Below are 23,937 nucleotides of genomic sequence, written 5' to 3'. Positions count from 1 at the left end.
TTCTCCTATGCAAAATCATGATCAAAAACCACATCTAGTATCGGGCCCCTGCGATAGGGAGATGGAACTTTCACCGATGACAACAAAGAAATGGGCGAGTTACTGAGGAAGTAGTACGACTCTGTTTTCAGCGAGATACTAAACACACTAAAGATTGATTACCCAAATGAATTTTTCATGGATATGATACCAACATCAAATTATATATCAGACGTCACCCTATCCCCACTGGATTTTGAAGAAGCCATAAACAGTATGCCTATGCACTCTGCACCAGGCCCGGATTCTTGGAACTCCATTTTCATCAAGTACTGTTAAAAAACACTATCGCAGGCCCTTCACATTCTGTGGAGACAAAGCCTAGATACTGGCGTTATCCCTGACATACTAAAAACAGCAGAGAGAGCACCACTCCATAAAGGAGGAAATAAGGCAGAGGCAAAATATTACAGACCGATAGCACTAACATCGCACATCATAAAAACTTTTGAGAGAGTGCTAAGAAGTAAGATCACAAAATACATGGAATCACAGCATCTCCATAACCCCGGACAACATGGTTTCAGAACAGGGTGAATTTGCATGTCGCAGTTGCTGGTTCACTATGATATGGCATTAGATGCTATGGAAAACAAACAAAACGCTGATGTAATTTACACAGATTTCGCAAAAGCCTTTGCTAAATGTGACCAGGGTGTTATTGTTTATGAAATGCGTTCAAAAGGAATTACCGGAAGAATAGGTAGATGGATCTACAATTTCCTGACTAACAGAACCCAATGTGTAATAGTCAACAAAATAAAATCCAGCCCATCAACCGTGAAGAGCTCAGTTCCCCAGGGTACTGTGCTTGCTCTAGTACTTTTTCTCATCCTCATATACAAGAACACAACCTATAGCACTGTATCATCCTTTGCAGATGACACTAGGATCTTCATGAGAGTAGGCAACATAGAGGACACGGCAAACCTCCAATCAGATGTAGATCAGGTCTTTCTATGGGCTACAGAAAATAATATGTTGTTTAACGAAGATAAGTTCCAGATCATGCACTACGGAAAAAATGAAAATATAAAAACGGAAACCACGTACAAAACTCAGGCAAATCATAACATGGGACGAAAAGGCAATGTAAAGGACCTGGGTGTACTCATGTCGGATGATCTTACCTTTAAAAAACACAATAAAGTAGCCGTCACAACTGCAAGAAAAATGACAGGTTGGATAACAAGAAGTTTTCACACTAGAGATGCTGTACCGATGATGATACTTTTCAAAACGCTTGTGCTCTCTTGAGTGGAGTACTACTGCACAATGACAGCCCCTTTGAAAGCTGGAGAAATTGCTGATCTGGAGAGCATGCGGAGATCCTTTACTGCTTGAATGCACTCAGTAAAACATTTAAACTACTGGGACCGACTAAAGAGCCTAAATCTGTATTCCCTTGAGTGCAGGCGGGAAAGATACATAATAATTTATACGTGAAAATAATAGAGGGGCTGGTCCCAAACCTGCACACAGAAAAAACATCACATGAGACCAGAAGGCATGGCAGGATGTGAATAATACCCCCGATGAAAAGCAGAGGTGCAACAGGTACTCTGAGAGAGAACTCTATCAACACCAGAGGCCCGGGACTGTTTAACACGCTTCCACTACACTTAAGGGGCATAACTGGCAGACCGGTCGGCCGAGCGGACAGCACACTGGACTTGTGATCCTGTGGTCCCGGGTTCGATCCCGAGTGCCGGCGAGAAACAATGGGCAGAGTTTCTTTCACCCTTTGCCCCTGTAACCTAGCAGTAAAATAGGTACCTGGGTGTTAGTCAGCTGACACGGGCTGCTTCCTGGGGGTGGAGGCCTGGTCGAGGACCGGGCCGCAGGGACACTAAAGCCCCGAAATCATCTCAAGATAACCTCAAGATAACCTGACCCCTCACAATGTTCAAGAGAGAACTTGACAAACACCTCCAAAGGATACCTGATCACATAGGCTGTGACTCATACGTCAGGCTGCGAGCAGCCGCGTCCAACAGCCTGGTTGATCAGTCCAGCAACCAGGAGGCCTGGTCGACGACCGGGCCGCGGGGACGCTAAGCCCCGGAAGCACCTCAAGATACAAGATATATGCGAGTTGTACCAGAGAGTTGTGCAAGAGTATTGTTCAGGAGTGTTGCACCGGAGTGTTGTACAGGAGTGATATGCTGGTGTGTTGTGCAGGAGTGTTGCACCGGAGTGTAGTACAGGAGTGATATACAGGTGTGTTGTGCAGGAGTGTTGCACCGGAGTGTAGTACAGGAGTGATATGCAGGTGTGTTGTGCAGGAGTGTTGCACCGGAGTGTAGTACAGAAGTGATATGCAGGTGTGTTGTGCAGGAGTGTTGCACCGGAGTGTAGTACAGGAGTGATATACAGGTGTGTTGTGCAGGAGTGTTGCACCGGAGTGTAGTACAGGAGTGATATACAGGTGTGTTGTGCAGGAGTGTTGCACCGGAGTGTAGTACAGGAGTGATATGCAGGTGTGTTGTGCAGGAGTGTTGCACCGGAGTGTAGTACAGGAGTGATATACAGGTGTGTTGTGCAGGAGTGTTGCACCGGAGTGTAGTACAGGAATGATATACAGGTGTGTTGTGCAGGAGTGTTGCACCGGAGTGTAGTTCAGGAGTGATATACAGGTGTGTTGTGCAGGAGTGTTGCACCGGAGTGTAGTACAGGAGTGATATGCAGGTGTGTTGTGCTGAAACGTTGTACAGGAGCATTGTACAGGAGTGTTGTACATTATGTATATGCAGGAGTGTTGTACAGGAGTGTTGTGCCGGAGTGTTGTGCAGGAGGGACGTGCCACAGTGTTGTGCAGGAGTGTTGTGCAGGAGTGTTGTGCAGGAGTGTTGTGCAGGAGGGATGTGCCACAGTGTTGTGCCGGAGTGTTGTGCAGAAGTGTTGTGCAGAAGTGTGGGGCAAGAGCGTTTCATAGGAGTGTTGTACAGGAGCCATTTATAGTAGTGTTTTGGTGGTGACATATAATTACACAGGAGTTGTATAAACAAAGGAGGCTGAGTCAATACGTGAAGACCGCCTGGAGACAAGAAGTTGACACATGGGACTATGTCTTCCAACAGCGGCGCCAGGAGCGGCCACCAGCGCGGGTCCCCCACTGGCCCAGGTCACAGGTCACCCATGTGACCAGCTCGCAGGCACCTACCACACCTGGTAACTACCTCATCACTTATTTTTCTGTCTCTTCTTCTTTCACTCGCACGGCGTCAATGACCTCGTTGTAATCAGAGCCGTCTTACTATTTAGGCCCAATTGGCACTTGCACGGGGGCCCCACGATCGTAGGGGCCCCTCGAGAGTAGGGGCCCAACGAGCATAGGACATGTTTATTATGGAAGACGAATGTTTAAATACTTAGGTCTTGTTTCACGAACCCTTATATAATATAACCCTACATCCGGTTTTGGAATTAAATAGTAAATTTTGAAGATATATTTCCAGGTGAATACCTCTCTCATCAGAAATAACACGTAATGTTTTGAGTGGAGAACGGAGAGAGGGAGAGAGCGGCAGAGGAGCAGGAGAAAATAGGAAAACTTCCAAAATTAACATCGTGGCTCAACACAGGTGCAACGACAGCCACTCATATCATTCCTTGAGATATAGCATCCACATGAATCATGAATCCATTCCTGCAATGTCAGCCACTAGAACTGCTCCTTCAGATATAGCATCAACATCTACATCCATTCCTGCTCCCAGTCATCCTGTTCCAGCAGACAATCCATCATTGCCTGTTGCTGCTGCTGGTGACATTTTTCAAGAGGAAATGCCTAAATATACAACAGTAAAGGAGTTTGCAATCCAAGAGACAGATCCGGGGCAATGGAACATTAATGATACTTACGCAATAGATTACCGGAGTCGTTGTGGGCCCTCATCATGTCAGAAACATGATAGCAACCTTTCAAACTTACGCAGAGTGTATTAAATTGCTGAAGTAGAGAATATGAAGGCAAGGTATTTATCAATCAATGTGTTCAGACGTAAACTGCGGAACTGCGAGTATGTAAAACGTGAATGGTTTCTCTATTCATCATCCCAAGGTCGTTTAAACTGCATTGTACGTCGCGTGTTGTCAAAGAAAGAACCTCCATTTGCTACATTGGGGCTCAATGACTGGAAGCACAGCAATGTTATTGTACATGAAAATGGAGAACATCGAAAGTGCGTGACTGCATATTTGATAAGGCATAAAGAAACAGGAAGTGTAGATTCTTCGTTACTTGAGCAACATCGATCAGACCAGGAATATTGGCCTAAAGTGTTGACATGTGTGGGTTCTGTACTTAGCTGTCTTGTCTCTAGAGGTTTGTCATATCCGGGAGAAAATCCGATTATTGGGTCAGAAAAAATGGCAACTATTTAGGTATACGAGAACTGATGATTGAATTTGACCATTTTTTGGAAGAACATCACAAAATGTATGGAAATCCTGGAGAATGGGGTATCCGTCATATTTATCTGCAAATATTTGTGAAGAATTTATTGAATTGATGGGACAACAGGTAAGTAAACTAAACAGGTAATTGATGGGGCAACAGGTAAAGTAAGTAAAGACCCAAAGTATTATTCAATAAGTGTAGAGTCCACTCCAGTCATCTCGCACACAGATCAACTGACATTTACTGTCCGATACATTAAAGGCTGTATACATCAAGACGTTTCTTGATGTTCCTCCCTAACCTTTCTCATGGATCATAAGATCTAACAGACACTGTCGTGGATTTTCTTAATGAGAACAAAATTCCACTATGAAACGGCCGTGGTCAGTCATACGATAATGCCTTAAATATGTCTGGACGAAATACTGGACTGAAAGCAGGGATTCAACAACTCAATGCGTTTGTCATTTATGTCCCCTGTGCTGGACACAGCCTGAACTTGGAGGTAGTAAACGCAGCAGAATGTTGTCTACAGACAGTCAAATTCTTTGAATTTGTTCAGCATCTGCATTAATTTTTTGCTGGTTCTTCTCGTAGCTGGAATGTACTGACATCATCTTAGGAAAAGATTTTGTGGTTAAGCGTCTGTCTGACACACGATGGTCAGCACATTTTAATGCTGTTCATGCTCTGTATGTGGATTTCCTGAAAATGAAACATGCACTAGATTCTCTATCAGCTGACAATGAACAGGAAGTGAATACAAGGCGAGAGGCAGAAGGGTTAAGCAAAAAATGGAATGTCTGGAAACAATCTCTCTCACAATTCTTTGGAATGACATGCTAGACAGAATGAACTAAACAAACATGGTCCTGCAATCAAATGATGTAAACATCCTGGTTGCCGCAAATCTTCTAGAGTCTATGAAAACCTATCATCGGGAACCTAGAGACAAATTTAGTGAATATGAATTCAAAGCCAGGAGTACGTGGCCAAATGCAGAGTACAGTGATGGGAAAAAACGGGAACGTAGACGAAGTGTACGTCTTAGTAGATATGATTGATCAGCAGAAGATGTACTTCTCATTAAACCGAAAAAATCAAGGTGGAAACATTTCTCCCCATTCTGGACACACTAATCTTTGAACTGAGAAAATACGCACAGGTTTATTCACAGATTGGAAATAATTTTTATTTTTTCAGTGAATTGAACACCATTGCTTCTGATACACTAGATGAAAATGTGTGAACATCTGGCTAATATATATTACAGAGACCTGAATTATGATTACCTTATAAATGAATGTGAGCATCTCAAGCACACTACATGGCTCTTGATGAAATTTGTGAGACTCTCTCTCTGCACTCTACAGAAAAACAATTTCGGACAATTTAAAATCTGTATTCCCGAATGTTGAAATTGCATTCAGAGTGTTCATGTGCACCATGGTGACCAACTGAACAGGAGAACGCTCCTTATCACGACTGAAATTTATTAAAAATCTACTTCGTCGCAAAATGGGGCACCATTGTTTGAAATGGCTTTCACTCACGAGCATAGAAAATAACATCCTGAAGACCATTGACTTCAAGCCAAAGATAAAGCAATTTTCTGAAACGAAATGCCGCAAATGCTTTGTTACAATTAAAACTTTGTAATAATTTCAAACTGGGACATTTAATCAGTGTAGCTTACTGAGTATTATTGTGTTTTTCAAGCCTTGTGCATTGTTCCCATAATTATCATGTTCATAAGTTGCTACTCTACAGCATGTTTGAAATGTTTTAACACCAGTTTTGTTGAAGTGCCAATAAAATAAATATATCTTTAATATTACCAACCATTTACCTTTTTATTCCTGTGAGTGGATGTCATAGGCGCCCCAGCACACTGGTTTGTCCAGTCCCTCACAGGGTGGTCACTAATGCACTCATTGTCTCCTATGAGGAATAAGATAAGGCCAGATATTAGCTTACTGCAGTCTATACTCAGCCGGAGCGCTCGTTTCTCCTGACCTAGCCTTCACATATTGTTCTCCTTCTAGGAAGGTCACCAACTTGCTCCTCTGACCCTGAGCTGCCACATAATCTTCTCGTGCCTCCGTGGTCTCTCCTCCTAGTGTAGGGTTGTATGGGCGTGTACATATTCATTCATATCCCCAGGCAAGTCACCACCAATATCACTAATCACCACGAATGTCACCACCAATGTTACCACCCATATCACCAACAATATCGCCAACAATAAAAACACCAGTAACTCCACTAATAACACCAATATAACCACCAATAGCACCAATAATATTAGCAATATCACTACCAATGTCAACACCAATAACACCACCAATAACTATACCAATATCACTACCATCCCACCATCAATATCACTATTCATATCAGCAATATTAACATTAATAACACCACTAGTATCACCACCAATAACACCACTAGTATCACCACCAATGTCACCAGAAATATTAACATTAATAACTCCACCAATATTAACACCAATAACACCACTAATAACCACACCAATAACCACACCAGTAACTCCACCAATACACCACCAATATCACCACCAATACCAAAAATAATACCATCAATATTAACACTAATAACACCACCAATATCACCAGCAATAACACCACCAATATCATCAGCAATAACACCACCAATATCACCAGCAATAACACCACCAATATCACCAGCAATAACACCACCAATATCATCAGCAATAACACCACCAATATCACCAGCAATAACACCACCAATATCACCAGCAATAACACCACCAATATCACCAGCAATAACACCACCAATATCACCAGCAATAACACCACCAATATCACGACCAATAACCAATAATATCACCATCGAAGTCACCACCAATATCAACCGCCATATCACCATAAATATCACCAATAATATCACCATCAATACCACCACCAATATCACCACTGATATGGTCATCAATATGACCACAAGTATCACCATCAATACCTCCAGTACCACCATCAACACCTCCAGTATTACCAGCAATATCACTATATCACCAATAATATCACCTCCAATGTCACCACCAGTATCACCATAAATTCCCCCAGTATCACCATCAGTACCTCGAGCAGCACCATCAATACCTCCAGTATCACCATCAGTACCTCGAGTAACACCATCAATACCTCCAGTATCACCATTAATACCTTCACTATCACTAGCCATACCTCCAGTATCACCACCAATTCCTCCATTATCATCATTAATACATCCAGTATCACCAGCAATATCACCAGCAATATCACCATCAATACCTCCAGAATCACCACAAATATGTCCAGTATCACCAACAATATCACCGCCAGTAACACCACCAATATCACCGCCAGTAACACCAGCAATATTACCACCAGTAACACCAGCAATATCACCGCCAGTAACACCAGCAATATCACCGCCAGTAACACCAGCAATATCACCGCCAGTAACACCAGCAATATCACCGCCAGTAACACCAGCAATATCACCACCAGTAACACCAGCAATATCACCGCCAGTAACACCAGCAATATCACCACCAGTAACACCACCAATATCACCGCCAGTAACACCAGCAATATCACCGCCAGTAACACCAGCAATATCACCACCAGTAACACCAGCAATATCACCACCAGTAACACCACCAATATCACCGCCAGTAACACCAGCAATATCACCGCCAGTAACACCAGCAATATCACCGCCAGTAACACCAGCAATATCACCGCCAGTAACACCAGCAATATCACCGCCAGTAACACCAGCAATATCACCGCCAGTAACACCAGCAATATCACCGCCAGTAACACCAGCAATATCACCGCCAGTAACACCAGCAATATCACCGCCAGTAACACCAGCAATATCACCACCAGTAACACCACCAATATCACCGCCAGTAACACCAGCAATATCACCGCCAGTAACACCAGCAATATCACCACCAGTAACACTAGCAATATCACCACCAGTAACACCAGCAATATCACCGCCAGTAACACCAGCAATATCACCACCAGTAACACCACCAATATCACCGCCAGTAACACCAGCAATATCACCGCCAGTAACACCAGCAATATCACCACCAGTAACACCAGCAATATCACCGCCAGTAACACCAGCAATATCACCGCCAGTAACACCAGCAATATCACCGCCAGTAACACCAGCAATATCACCACCAGTAACACCAGCAATATCACCGCCAGTAACACCACCAATGTCACCGCCAGTAACACCAGCAATATCACCGCCAGTAACACCAGCAATATCACCACCAGTAACACCACCAATATCACCGCCAGTAACACCAGCAATATCACCACCAGTAACACCACCAATATCATCGCCAGTAACACCACCAATATCACCGCCAGTAACACCACCAATATCACCGCCAGTAACACCACCAATATCACCGCCAGTAACACCACCAATATCACGATCAATATCACTACCAATATCACGCCTCGTGCGTTGCATATTGCCCTGTCCCGGACTTCCTGAGGGGGTTGGGGTCTTATGGAGCTTAAACCTCCAAAGAGCTCTGGTTACTGCACCAGACTGTTCCTCACGTACAGGTAGACCACGTCCCCCCCAACCACTCTCTGCCGGGACAGACAACCAACCACGGCAGCCACACTCTTGCTACCGCCGGTTGACCAACAATGAACTCTAGAGTGCTTGTAGTTTTCTCAGATCACCCTGTACGCTTCTTGATCTTGGAGAGGGGTTCAGCGTCACATCTCCAGGGGGTGCGGCTCCAACACTGACCTCGTTTTCCTGTGCATACACCCCACTTGAGCCACCGTGACTCCCCACTCTCTCCTTGTTCGGAATGATCTCAATCCACCATTTCTGAAATAGTATTCCTTACCACCCTGCCTGCAGCTGTAATCCTCTCTCTCTCTTTCTCTTTTCTGCTTTCTGGGAAGCCTCACCAGGACAAGGGCAAACACCTGTTAACTATATACATTTAATGGTCAAAGAACATCTACAGTACATTTGCATAAAAGAAATAAGAATATTAACCAAAACACTTTAACCTACTATAACCTGGTTGCAATCTGATACCATCCTGGCTTCACCAGCCGTCTATATCAAGTGGTTGCCCAACTCCTGGCTTGCTACTTATATAACCATCCTCACCAAGTGGGTTAAATCTCATAATAGTAATATTGCACAGTTAATCCTAGAATATGCATATATAACTCAGCCTAAAGTTGCAACACTAGAAACATCAATATTACACAGTCGGTCCTGCAAATATATAAAGCTCTGTCTGTTACTAAGGCACTGGAAAAATCTACATAAAAATTCCTCAACACAGAAATGGTCAGTTACTCACCTTCCACTGCGTCTTACATGCCAATGACATTCAAGCACTCTCCCAGTACATTATAAGTAGTTACCATGAACCTCCGCTCTGCATTTAGGGTCTTACTATCCTGTATAACTCTGGGTCCTCCCTGAATTGTCTACTAGGATCTTCTGCAGCTCTTCCAGACTGCTACACCTTGAAGTTTTCCTTGAACACCAGTGATACTCCACCACTGATTCCACAGAAGCATGTGAAACTTCACTTCACTGCTCCTCTTCCCACAGCTTGAGATCCACCTCCTTACTATGTGGGCTCTGCTCTTCCACAGAAATCAGTATTCCTTCTACAGCTTTGGAGTTCTATCCACTAACTTCCTCCCTGGCCTCGAAGTTCTCCCATCAACTCCTTCTCCAAACAAACCTGTAATTCCCATTGACAAGCCAATAAAAATGTTTTCCTACTAACATATAACTAAAATATTTACCTAACATAAGTATCTTCACTCTATATCTCTTTAAATTTCCGCACGCAACGAGGGGGACTCCCCACGTTTGGACGAGTCCATACTCCGCCTCCCCTGGACGGCCCCTCCGCCCTCAAGGCTGCCTGTCGCTGCCCTCAGTTGGTCAGAGGCGCTCGGCAAGGGAGGATGCGTCACTCCTTTCTCCAGGATGTTCCTCTATCTTTACTCTCATATTTAATCTTACTGCCGTAATAAAATATGCCTAATGTATCTACAAACACTTGCCACTATCGCTGGACACACGATCAACTACAGGCAATCACTAGCAACTGGTCAAAATGACTTTGCACAGAATTCGTCAGGTGCGGGGCACGTTCAAATCCCATTCTTCGACATTGGCGATCCTCGTCGCCTACAAAATCGCTATTAAACGGCTCCAATAGTCCCTCCTGGTCATGACTCGAGCTATAAGTCGTCCCCAGGCTTCATACACAAAAGCCTGACTAGTTCCTCCTCTTGACAGAGCATGAAACTAGAGATTCCTCCCTCACTGCCAGGAGCCTAAACACAATGCGGTCTCCTCTCACGAACTCTGTTGCTCGAGTAAGGTCAAGACCCCTGCCGTGAGCCTCACACCTTTGCCACTAAACTCTTGACATCTCATGTTAAGTCATTTATTTACATATTTATTCTCTGCCCATGCTTGTAAACTATTCATCAACATTAGCAAAGCATTTAATATTTATTTACATGTCTATATTTCCCTTGACTGCTCAGATGGGTCTGGTTTGCTGAATACCTCTCACAGGGGGTAGACTCGTTTTTCAAGCAACCTGGGATCATAACAATATATAAACACAGAGATCAAATCAGTACCCAACTCAGCGCGGGAACACACAGTACAGAATAATGTGTTGTTGAGATAGATATAACCGTTGCAGGTTGTCTAGGGCTGTGGCTGTGGATGTGGTGGTTGTGGGAGGAGGTGTGGCTGGTCTGACCACTCTCAAAACGCTCCTGGATCACGGCGTGGAGGATGTCATCCTTCTGGAGGCCCAGGACTACTTAGGTGGGAGAGTGCGCACAATCAGACAAGGTGAGTGTGGGGGCTCGTGACAACTTATGAGGGAGAAGGCACACAATCAGACAAGGTGAGTGCAGGGGCCCCGGGACTTCTTAGGCGGGAGAGAGCGCACAATCAAAGAAGGTGAGCGTGGGGGCCCAGTACTACTTAGGCAGGAGAGTGTGAACTAAAACACAAGGTGAGTGTTGCTTAGCAAACACGTTAAGTGTTGTAGTAGCAGATTTTACTTTAGGCAAGAGACCATAGGAAGGCGGGAGCAAACTGCAAGGACTTTCCCCTTGAGTGAAGTCCTATCCACTTAGGTCACTAACTTTTCGGGTGATAAGACACCTTTAAGGGTAACCGACAAGTGCTCACTTCATATTTTTATTGAAGTGTGGCGCTATGAATCAGGATCGAATCCCAGAAGCAGACCTTCATTAAAAGATCACATGACTAGAACAATCATATAATGCAGAACATGCGTGGAATGGTATTCCTGAAGGATTGACATAAAGACTGTTTTCTGTAACAATTTTATTAACAAAGAGACTAGATTACTACAACAATGATTTTGCATTACATTAATGTTCATCCAGTGGCACTTTAACAGCTACTAAACAACAATGCTGTCATGGTCGGGGAGATATAATCTCCATATACATATCTTAAGGTAGTAACCTTCAGCATCACTGGAACACATAGCCTGGCCACATATCACTCAAGGTTCTTGGGGAGTGAAAAGCTAGCAACAAATATTCAAGTTTACTGGCATTAAGAACCTTCCACAACAGTAAGAACTAAAAATACTTTACTAATTTCACTCACATATCACCAATACTCTATATTCAGCTTCTCAACAACTGGGCATGATGCATCAAATACAGGTCTGCAAACTGCATCAATCAACACTAGCTGACACCAGGAACTTTGCCTAGCGGTGGAAAACTAGTGCCTATATGCTGCTAATACCAACATGTATGGTGGTGTGTCAACCAATAACACATGAGGTAAGAGGAATAATATCACATACATCACCTTAGCATTTCACAAGTTCCTCAAAATATATCACCTCACTAAGAGACATAATAATCACCTTTCCACCTGGTATACATAATGGACAACAATAGAAAATGATCCATATAAATACATACAGTTACATGATTAACATCTAGCAGGCACAATACCCAAATATAAGGTCAGAAATCATGGACTAAACCTTAACACCTCCGCTCGCTTGAGATCAAAGAAAAGTGACGTCTTGAGGCAAGCTTGCCGAGAGGCGACACTGTTACCATCTCCAAATAAGTCAACAGACCTTCAACTTTCAAATCTCGCCAACTCATTTACAATATAAACTTATTCAGGATCTTCTAATTCACCATACAACAACTTAAAAAGTATAAGGCACAACCTTACACAATGATATATAATAGTAATTCGATACATTAAAGAAATTATCATGAAATACAAAATAAGTACACAAAGAATTAGCATGGATACGAGATCACAACACTGGCAGAGTCGGTACTTCACTAGGGAAGATTGCAGGCAGGATTCAACGACATCCAAAACGGTTATACATATGCATACAGAGATAATAAATATATTAAATATATACAACATGTGTATCATAAGATTGTCTAGGTGGAAAACAGTTCACAGTGCCATAATTTCATATAATGTCAGGGCAAATGGGCAATGCAAGGTGCAACACTAATATGGAATTTTCTCAGTATACATGTGATGAATACATATGGAAACTAAATATATACACTCTCTAACATGGTCCACATAATGTTACCTATATAGTATGGATGTAGCATTACTTACAATATACATACAAGGATGTTATTTTTCAAATCAATGACATTAGGCTACTGCTATAACTAGACATCTAATATATATATATGTCCACAATTACACGTCATACAACTTTGATACAGAATTAATATAGACTTGGAAATGTATGTCACACATTGACAATACATAAAATAAGATTAATATATGGTAACATGAGATTGCATCATAAACATAATTTTCGTGATACGAGGCTATCAACCAAGATATCACTGTATAGTTTGAGCACACTCATACACCAATCCCAGTATAATCATACTGGTGTATGCGTGGTCATAACACATGTATAGCAACGACTCCTGTTAAATACCACGAGGCTGAATACTGAACCACCCAGAACTTAGGTGTGCCCACGGACGACGCAACATTGCAATCAAAGTTTATCAACAAGAACTAAGTCTACTACAACAGCAAGCATTATGTTACGTTAATGTCCATCCAGTGACACATTGTAAGATAGCTATTCAACAGCCAATCAATAACAATAGTCTCCATTCTGCTGTCGATTCGGGCTGAATAATTGATCTACTTTAACAATTCAGAGTGTTCACTGAGGACAAGATTGCAATACAGAAAACCCCTGCAGCATCCTGCAATACAATTACTATACAACAAACATCAAGGCAGGTTATAAGACAAGTCTCCATTCCTCCTATCAGTTACATTAACACTTTTCGCAGCACTCTGCAATTAAGTTGCAAATGGAAATAAAGCTAGGCAAGGTTTACCCGAGACACTTCTCCGGTTATCCCCAAGTTACCTTAACTCTCATCTCCAGAGACGATAATCAAGCAAGTGGCTTAATCAATTACTAATTGACTGATTAATAACGTTAATTGACTGTCAACAGCATTGAGCAACAAAAACTCTACTTTAATCACACACTCCTGTCCCCACAGAAAAAAAATATATATTTCATTACGTTAATCACAAACACTTGTCTCCCACAGACAATGAAACAACAATAGTACTCTACGTTAATCACAAACACTTCTCTCCCACTGACATGTCAAACTGTAACATAATAATACATTAGCTCTTTATTACATCACACTTGACCCATCAAGCATTCAGTGAGTAATTACTAATTACTGTTAAACAGACAGCTAAATAATCTCAATCGATTTATGTTAAGTAAGCATACCACCCTCTCGGTAGCTTCTCCATAGTTTATGTCAAGTTTTCTTTAATGAGCAGTAAATACCCCTAATTAACTTTGAACAATTATTTAACTGTCTCATGGACTGATAATGAATTATACACGAATACCTCCCATTCCACACTGTCTAAGCAGGTCTCGTCAAACACTGTGAATTCACAGTAGAGGTGTTAATTACCCTACTTAACACGAGTGCTTAATCAATTGTCCCACAGACAGATAAAATTAATCCAACAAATTAAGCTAGCCCAATGACTTCGCCCTACGACAGTCAGTCAAACCCTTTGACGTTAATTTTCTTCCATAATTAACATGAACCACTAATTAGCCGTCCCAGTCAGGTAATTAGTGAAGATAAAATTACGTTAACACAAGTACCGTTGCTCTTCCGACAGTTCCTCCACACACTATGTGAATTCACGATGAAAATGCTAATTACACAATTAGCTAGAGGGGGCAATAAGCTGTCCCCCATGAACAATTAATTCCACATGAAACATATCTCATTAGCTCAATAATGCTACCCTCTCAGCAGTTTCCTCATTAAGCAATGTGCAACCCCATATGAAGTTAATAACCCACCTAATTAACTTTTTCTGAATTCTTAAATCCTCACAGCAGAAGTAAAGATCACACCAAGTAACCTTAGGTTACATAGATCACACTCTCAGTAACATATATATAAATGCCACTTGTCAATTATGCCTGCAGCATCCTGCAGTAGTAGAGGCAGTAGTGTCACACACGGTTTGGCAACAATAAAAAATTAATACACCTACATCACTGCCTAATACTTGCAGCACCCTGCAATCCCTTAATTACTGGAATCACTTTGAAGGAGCTAATTCCCTTAAATAGCATTCATAGTGAGCTTGAGTAAGTAATTTACTGTCCCACGGACAATCACTTCAGAATGAAATAGGAAACTCAATCACGTTGTCGCCATCCCGACTGTCGGTATTAATTACCTGCAATTTACTTTAATTACCAATTAACTGCCCCAAGGACAGTTAATTAGTTCAAAACTTATTTCATTAACTCCACATACTATCACATGACTGTTCTCATCAACCAACGTGATTGCCACTCTGAAGTTAAAGTACCCACAATTAACTACTAAATCCGTAATTACCTATAATTTGAGATTCCTCCAAGCAAACACAGTACTCAGGGCAGCAATATAAACATTTACACATATAAAGTTGCTGCCCAAACACACACAACACAGGTGTACAAATCTACAAGGGCCGTGATGAGGGTTTGAACTTACGTCTGTGAGGATCCCAGACACGCCTTAAATGACTAGGCACTACATGGTAAATCAACAGGTAGAGTTGTTGTTCTCATGGTTTAATATATACCCTTGTGGATTTTTTCATTTGACACATCACGCAATTGTGATCTGTGTGTAACACAGGTGTCATTAACAGCCCACTGTTAATGACCACCCAACACATTAAGACAGTGATCCCACAAACTGCCCTAACACAACACAGTTATTAGTACTATTCCACATTTACTAATTTACACAGCCCTTGAGAACAATACAGTTTTTTGAACAATTTACATGTACTAATTAACACAGTACTAGAGAAAACATAGCAGTTTAGACACAGGGCATCGCACAGACTAAACCCAAGCTTTGTCTGCCAGATACAGGCCCCACAATGAGACACACACATGGATATGGTACATAGCAATATATATCTATCTTAACTACTAATTACCCCCTCAGGACACATCAATCACAGCATTAGTAGTAACCAACAACCCTACCTGTTGATTACTACACTGTAATGAGAATACAGTCTCCGTGGTGTAGTGGTAAGACACTCGCCTGGCTTTCCTTGAGCACTTTGTCATGGGTTCGTATCCTGGCCTGGGAGGATTTACTGGGCGCAAATCCTTAACTGTAGCCTCTGTTTATTTATTTTCTTGTTACTTGGTTGTAACAACGATTCTTCGTGGTGGGGATCATATTCCAGGGACCTGCCCGAAACGCTACGCGTACTAGTGGCTGTACAAGAATGTAACAACTCTTGTATATATGTCAAAAAAATATATAAAATAAAATAAACAGTGATTACAGGGACAGGGCAACACACAGATCAATCCTTTTAAATCTCCACACTGGCCGGTATACATAACCGAGCCAGTTCTACACACTTCTTGCAGGAACCTGCTCTTAAATGTGTTCCCTAAGTATAACATACACCCATATCCTCAGTCTTGCCCTACATAGACTAGATTGCGTCATTAAAGGTGAGCCTCCCCAACTGGCTTCCCTGAGCTAGCAGGCACATGGGATTACCACAGCTGGTATCTGATTGCACATCAGTACAGAGGCATAAAGCACCAATACATGATTATTTTGTACTCACGTTAAGGCCGGTCACCTCACACAGCTCTCAACCTCATCATTCATTCAGGCCTCTTACTGCATGACTGAAGCTGAAGATCACCCAACTAGTCACACATGTGTTATGGTCACTATGGACCAGTAACCGGGTTCTTGATGGATGAACCTTGTTTCTAGTATCCGACCCGAGTCGGTAGTGACTTTCAAGGAATTGGATATGTAATGCAATGGATTAATAAGGGAGGGATGAACAAAACACTGTTCCCTTCACCAATGTATTGTAGTTCCCTTCACCATAAATCTATATAAATAAAAATAGAAATGTTTGTTTGTTCAAAATCGCTAATCTCTGAAAGTTCTTCCCCGATTGCTTTGAAATTCCAATCGCATCCGGCTAGATTTTTATACACATACTATGTAGATGTCATGTCTGCGACGGTAATAAAGCATGCTTTTTCTGAAAAACTGTATTTTTCATGTGATTTTCTTGTGAGGGAAATCGTCGAAACCTCTTTACTGATTGCTTTAAAGTTTTCACATAACGTTGCATTCGAATAGGCGCATCTTTTTATATATCTACTATATACATGCCTCACCTTTGACAGGAAAAAACATGTTTTTCTGAAAAACAGCACCATCTGTTGAACGTAAGAGCAACACACGCTGTAATCACCGAAAGTTCTTCACCGATTGCTTTGAAATTTTGACTCAACGTTGCATTCAAATAGGCACATCTCTTTATATACCAACTATATAGATGCCAACTCTGAGTCAGGTAAAAACATGCGTTTTTGAAAAACAGCGCCATCTGTTGCATATAATAGCAACATACACGCTATACTAAATATGTCACGAATTCCATTTCAATGTTTCCGATTGGATTGATAAATTTTATTTTCATAGATTTCGATTTATTTGATTTTCTATTGAATTATTTTGTGTGACATTGTGATGGAATTAAGTTGTGCTCTTTACCATACCGTGTATTTCGTAAGTATAAGTATAGATGCCACACCTGTGACAGGTAAAGCTATGCTTTTCTTGAAAAAACAGCACCATCTGTTGCATGTAAGAGCAACACACATGTTATACAAATATGTTACAATTCCTTTTCAATGTTTCTGATTGCATTGATAAATGGAATGTACATAGATTTTTATTTATTTTCATTTTTATTTAATTATTTTGTGTAAATTGCATTTGAATTGAGCTTTTTTGTATATAAATTAAAATGTATATGTTCGTTTTTTTCAAAATCGCTAATCTCCGAAAGTTCTGCACTGATTTCTTTAAAATTTTGACACAAAGTTCCATTTGCGTCTGAGCAGGTTTTTATATACATATTGTATTGATGTCACATCTGTGATGGAAAACATCTTATCTTGAGATGATTTCGGGGCTTTAGTGTCCCCGCTGCCTGGTCCTCGACCAGGCCTCCACCTCCAGGAAGCAGCCCGTGACAGCTGACTAACACCCCAGGTACCTATTTACTGCTAGGTAACAGGGGCATTCAGGGTGAAAGAAACTTTGCCCATTTGTTTCTGCCTCGTGCGGGAATCGAACCCGTGCCACAGAATTACGAGTACTGCGCGCTATCCACCAGGCTACGAGGCCCCCCTATATTTGACATATAACATGCATGCATTTTTTTTTAAACTTTTTATATTTCTGTTAAGAATTTTTTTTTCCATTTGTAAAGAGGTTTTTTTAAAAACCTCTTTACGAATTACTTTGAAATTTTGACTCAACGTTGCATTTGAATAGGTCCGTGTTTTCATATACCTAGTACATACATGCCTCATCTGTGACAGGAAAAAACATGCTGTTTTTGAAAAACAGCGCCATCTGTTGGACACAAGAGCAACACATGCTGTAATCTCCCAAAGTTCTTCACCGAATGCTCTGAAATTCCGACACAATGTTCCATTTGAATATATGCCTGTTTTTATATACCCACTATATCGATGCCATACCTGTGACAGGTAAAAACATGATTTTTTTAAAAAACAACGCCATCTGTTGCACATATTAGCAACACACACGATATACTAAATATGTTATGAATTATATTTCAATGTTTCCGATTGCATTGTTAAATTTAATTTTCATAGATTTAAATTGTTATAAATTTTGATTTAATTATTTTGTGTGATATTGCGATGGAACTGAGCTTTGTTGTTTACCATACCGTTCATATCATGAGTGTAGCAATTTTTTTTTATTTTTGTATTGTTTTTCATTTCGTTTTTTTAATTGTTTTTCTTATATTTCAGTGATGGAAACATCAGATCATTTAATGTTCCTAATTTTCTGATTGGAACATCAGATCATTTGGGAATGCATCGGACGAGGGAATTGGAAATGGTGGGCAGGATGAAGGGAAAGGAGTGCGGGATAGAACTGAAGACTGTAGGACAGGGGAGGGGGGAAATGGTGTTGAGAACGAGGGGACGGGGAAGTTAGGGATGGTGAGGACGAGGAGACTGGGGGAATAGAGAATGGTGGGAAGGACAAGAGGACAGGAGAGTGAGGGATGGTGCGGAGGACGAGGAAACATGGGAGGGGGAATGATATGGAGGACAAAGGGATGGGGGAGTGGAAGATGGTGGAGAGGACGTGGGGATGGTGGAGTGTGGAGTGGAGGATGGTGTGGAAGACATTAGGATGGGGGAGGGAAGATATGGCGGGGGAGAACTGGTTGACAAGAAAAAGGTTGCTGTGGCTCAGCAACGCACATGCATTGCTGAGCCACAGCAACCCTTGGCCGGGAACTGCTAGTAGAGATGTAAAAATGGAACATTACTATACTTTTTTACAAGTGTTGCTTTCAGTCAGGACTCAGGACACCAAAAAGCACACAATGCAGTATTCGTCAGTCCCAGGTTTTCTACTACTCAGTACATCGTCCACACGTACTGAGAAATCCTGGCGAGTTCACCTTGTATGTGGACAAATCCACAGACACAGTGTCACGAGGTGCCTATCCCCACTATCACTCTCCAGCTACTCGCTGGCAGAGAACTTCAGCCACACGCTCCTCGGGGTCACCAATAACCAGATGCAGGGGTAGCTAACCCCTAGCAGAAGTCTCTAGTGACAGGCTAACTGCACTTTACTACAGGCTCCCCACTATTGTCTGGTACTCTCCCAAGCCAATTCCCGGGTACGCCGATCTCAATCAGTTCTGGATAAATCCAACAGCCAACACTTTGCTAAGATCGGCGGCGGCTTACGTGGTTGTTTTCCAGGACATGAATTGCTCAAGGTAAACTGCCATCTTCAGTACCACAGCTGCATCACGTCATCTCTGTGGACACAAACACGTCATCAGTTAAATGGACGGTACTGGTGAAACCAGGAAGTAACACTTACTCACTGGGGAGTTGAAATTGTGCTCAGTAGCACAACAGATGGCGCTCATTTTGAGCTGCCACCTCACCAGAGTTCATCCTGAATGACCTCTCTGGCTGGCCAAGGCAGGAAACTGGAGCCATTTGCCACTACCATGCCAACAACCAATAGATGGCATGTTCTATGTAGCATAGCCAACATGTACTGCATAGACAGACAGTACAGAAACACAGATTGTGCTGGAATTACCAGGCCAAACTCAGACGGTGGTGTCGAGTCTATAACAACGTGGTTCTGCCATTACCACGTGTATGGACTCAGTGTAGCCACAGGGGGATTTCGAGATGATGACTTTGCCGCACCACAAGGTGCAGTGAACAAGACGGCTAGAGACGGTCGCCTCTCAAGGCTCCGCGTTACTTCGTCCCTACTCACACAAAAACATGAGCAGGTGTCTGACCTACACAGGAGTGAAGGGGTGATACAAAATGGTGACACGGGTGAGGTAGAACTCAATGTCCACACTCAGTTGGGTAATTCTCACTTAATTACAACACAAAACTTTCACAAATCATTAGAAAGCCTTCCCCATCATCAGTCAATGTAGTCATTAGGAGCAGATGACTCTATATGTTGACTGATAATCACAAATCACACCCAGGTTGGGCTGCTGCCTCGGCTGAATAGGTGTTGACTCACACTGAGTCCTGCCTCAATTCCTTAATATCTTTGCAACGATCACGTAATTTGGATCCAGGCACGATCCTCGATAGTGGGACACTGTTAGGACAAGGAAATTGATGGATAACATGATATTAGAGTATTGGAGGTGGTGGACAGGCCACCCCCTCACAAAGAACACCTTGCCCAGACAACGCTGATCCTAGACTGAATTTTTGCGGCTCAACCAGCATGGGCATGCCGGCCTCCCTTTGTCTTTGACTTGACCAATATGAGCCCAGCACTGCTAGAGGTCTAGCCGTACCATGACGAATCTCAAGTCTCCCCTCACCCACATGATCTTGAGACGTAGGTGATGCAAGCCTGGGAAGATGTCACATCCTCTCAGTCTGCGTAGATACAGCAAAAGCCGTTGACTTGACTTACCACAGAAATCCTGCCACTGGTTTCTTGACACATTTTATTAGTAAAAATTTAAATTTCTGTAACTCCCTCCACAGAGCAGTTATAGGTTTTCTTTTAGTCTTATTGGACCGCTCCTCAACTTGAGCTTTCTTCAGACTCCACATAAAAGCATGAAGTGTGGGAACTTCTTGTTCTAGAGTGCAGCCATACACTTGAACATAATCTAGAAAAGCTATCTGGGAATTTAATTCCCTCACACAACCTTCCACTAAAGAATGTATTTTTCTCTCAGTAAAATACATTCTTTAGTGGGAGGTTGTGTGAGGGAATAACAACAACACCAGCTAGATTTTCAGTGCACACCTGCCCAAAAGGTCCACAGGCTAAGCCAGCATTGGGGTGAGTGAGACTCTATTTTCTATATGTCTCTGGTTTGGGGGTCTGTGGTGGTGCTGTCTGACCCTGGCGTGGCGACATGTTCGGTTTCAGCTCTAGCCCTGGCTGGTTCAGTACCTCACAGTCATTTCCATCTCTGAACCTCCCATTACTGTCCTCAATCTGTGTCATGTTGGACATATTTGTAACACACTGGAAGGGACTTTCCTGCTAACCCTCAAACTGCTAGGGGCCCAAATGGAATTGACACCCACAGGTGCAACAAAAAAAAATCCAAAAAATTCTTTCGTCTTATAGAAGTGTTCATTTTTGTTCCCTGATCACGGAAAAAGTAACAAAAAAATCGTAGGTGGCATATTTTACCCGCAATAGGGTAGGGAAGTGTGGCAAAAAAAGGGGGTGTTGGCAGAGCCTTTGCCAGACGAGGTCTACTTCGCTCAAGCTGTCAGGCGGCAGTTGCCACAAATATATTATTATCTAATTATTTCAATGTCTCTGATTTTTTCTTAGTTTTTTTGCAGTAATATTATTCCATACAATGAATTGTGGTATATTTATATAATAAAATGTGTGAACCATCGCTGTACTCAAAATTATGGTGTGCATATTAGTGATTCAATTATTTTGTTCATAAAACAATAAACAAATAGTTTTGCTGTTGTTACACTATATACACAGCTTATATATAAGTATCTGCATGTTTTGTTCACCATAATGAACTACTAAGTTGGTCTTGTGAGTCAAAAAGCAACGAGGAGTGACCGTAACACACCAGCGAGCCACTCACTTCCACTCCCTCCCTCAACACCACCTCACTCGCCCTCATTCTCCTCCCACAATACTGTTTTTGCATTTATTCACTATACACAGACGTTATATATATGTATTTACATGTTTTGTTCACCATAACTGTACATCTAAGCTTGTATGGTGAGTAAAGGCAAAAAGACGTAGCTACTCACACAGTCAGCTGATCGGCGGCCGCCCTCAAGGCCAGACGCACTAATATTTCTCCTCCAATAATATTGTTTGTGGTGTTATTACACTATAAACACACATTATATATAAGTATCTACCTGTTTTATTCACCATACCTGTACAAATAAGCTGGTATGGTACCCAAAGACCATAGTGGCCATCAGTAAACAACATGACAAGTCATGCAGATGACACTCCTCCCTCACCAAAATAGCAGCTCCCAACCTATTCCTCTCGCTTTTATCTCACACTATATATACGTTATATATAAGTACCTACATTTGTGTTTTACCATAGCGAACCACAAAGCTGATATGGTGAGTGCAGTCAATAAATGGTGGCCACACACAGTCAGAAGATGATGTCACAATCCTCCCTCCACAGCCATACTCCTCCCACCATGTACCAAAGCTCTAAATATCACCACAATCCTGCTATTATCAGAATCCTGGTCAGTTTTATCACAGTCAGGGAGCTTCAGTAACACTATCACTGCTAAATAATAGCAGTATCGTATATATTATGGCATTTGTAGGTGATGCTGTGGTCACAAGCTGAACAGCGGTGCTGTGAGCTCGTGCTGTGTGCGCCAGCCTTGGTGGCTTGCTCAATACTGACGCGCTAACACCCAAGAATGTTGGCCTGGATTTTTTTTCTAGGTGGCATCTGGCAACTATCGGTCGTGGCTGTACTATAGCTGCCCCTATCCCAGGTGGGGCATTTAAATTATAGCGCTACACACGAAATCATATATATATGATGTGCGCGGTTTCGGTTTTGTCACTGATATCATATATATATGTGATTTGCGCGGTTTAAGTAATCTCTTCATTCCCCTCAGACTATACAGAACTTTCTGTCAGTAGTCATTCAGGCATTGCAACAAATTGACAAGATCTTTCTTCCTGTCCATCTGTCAAATTCAGGCCGGTCTTGCTCTACGGACGGAATTATCAATGTGAAAGTCTTTTCTTCCGTTACCTGACCTCACACCCTACTGAGCTTGGGGTCTAGTCCCTTGCATTTCCTTAGGTCTTGCTCTTCCTCCAGAGCCCAGAGGGAAATGTTTGACATCTGTCAAACGTTCCTTTTACGTCTCTTCCAGGATGTAAAATCTCCAGCCCAGAATGACCTCTGCCAAACTGCATCAGCATCTCTTTTCTAAAATACATTCAATGTATGCACCTATTGACTCGTTTTTATCAATCAAATGCTGCCAAGCTTGGCATCTTTACCTTCACACTTTGCCACTGAGTGTGGCAAAATGTGAAGGTGCAATAGGGAAGGGTTGACTTCCCTTCCCTGTGTGAGATTGTAATCTTGTAATCTCCACCTGAGCCAGTACTAACTTGCTGAGCTCTCCATAAATTGACCACAAACTATACCTTGCTGTCACCTTTGAGATCCTGTGACTTACGG

General features: G+C 42.2%; 1 protein-coding gene across 2 annotated transcripts in view; it reads left to right on the top strand.

The window, feature by feature from the left end:
- The window catches only part of LOC123756333 (peroxisomal N(1)-acetyl-spermine/spermidine oxidase), a 196,217-nt gene that overhangs the window by 5,131 nt on the left and 167,149 nt on the right, over window positions 1–23,937 (top strand). For both annotated transcript variants that reach the window (XM_069331389.1, XM_069331387.1), the window contains exons 2-3: window positions 3,120–3,210; window positions 11,208–11,362. In XM_069331389.1, the coding sequence (XP_069187490.1) occupies window positions 3,120–3,210; window positions 11,208–11,362 (246 nt within the window). The remainder of the gene's footprint in view (window positions 1–3,119; window positions 3,211–11,207; window positions 11,363–23,937) is intronic.

Source organism: Procambarus clarkii, chromosome 25 (assembly GCF_040958095.1).
Source record: "Procambarus clarkii isolate CNS0578487 chromosome 25, FALCON_Pclarkii_2.0, whole genome shotgun sequence".
Classification (NCBI taxonomy): Eukaryota; Metazoa; Arthropoda; class Malacostraca; order Decapoda; family Cambaridae; genus Procambarus; species Procambarus clarkii.
The sequence above is the reverse complement of the archived record's forward strand: the minus strand, read 5'-3'. Positions and strand labels throughout refer to the sequence as shown.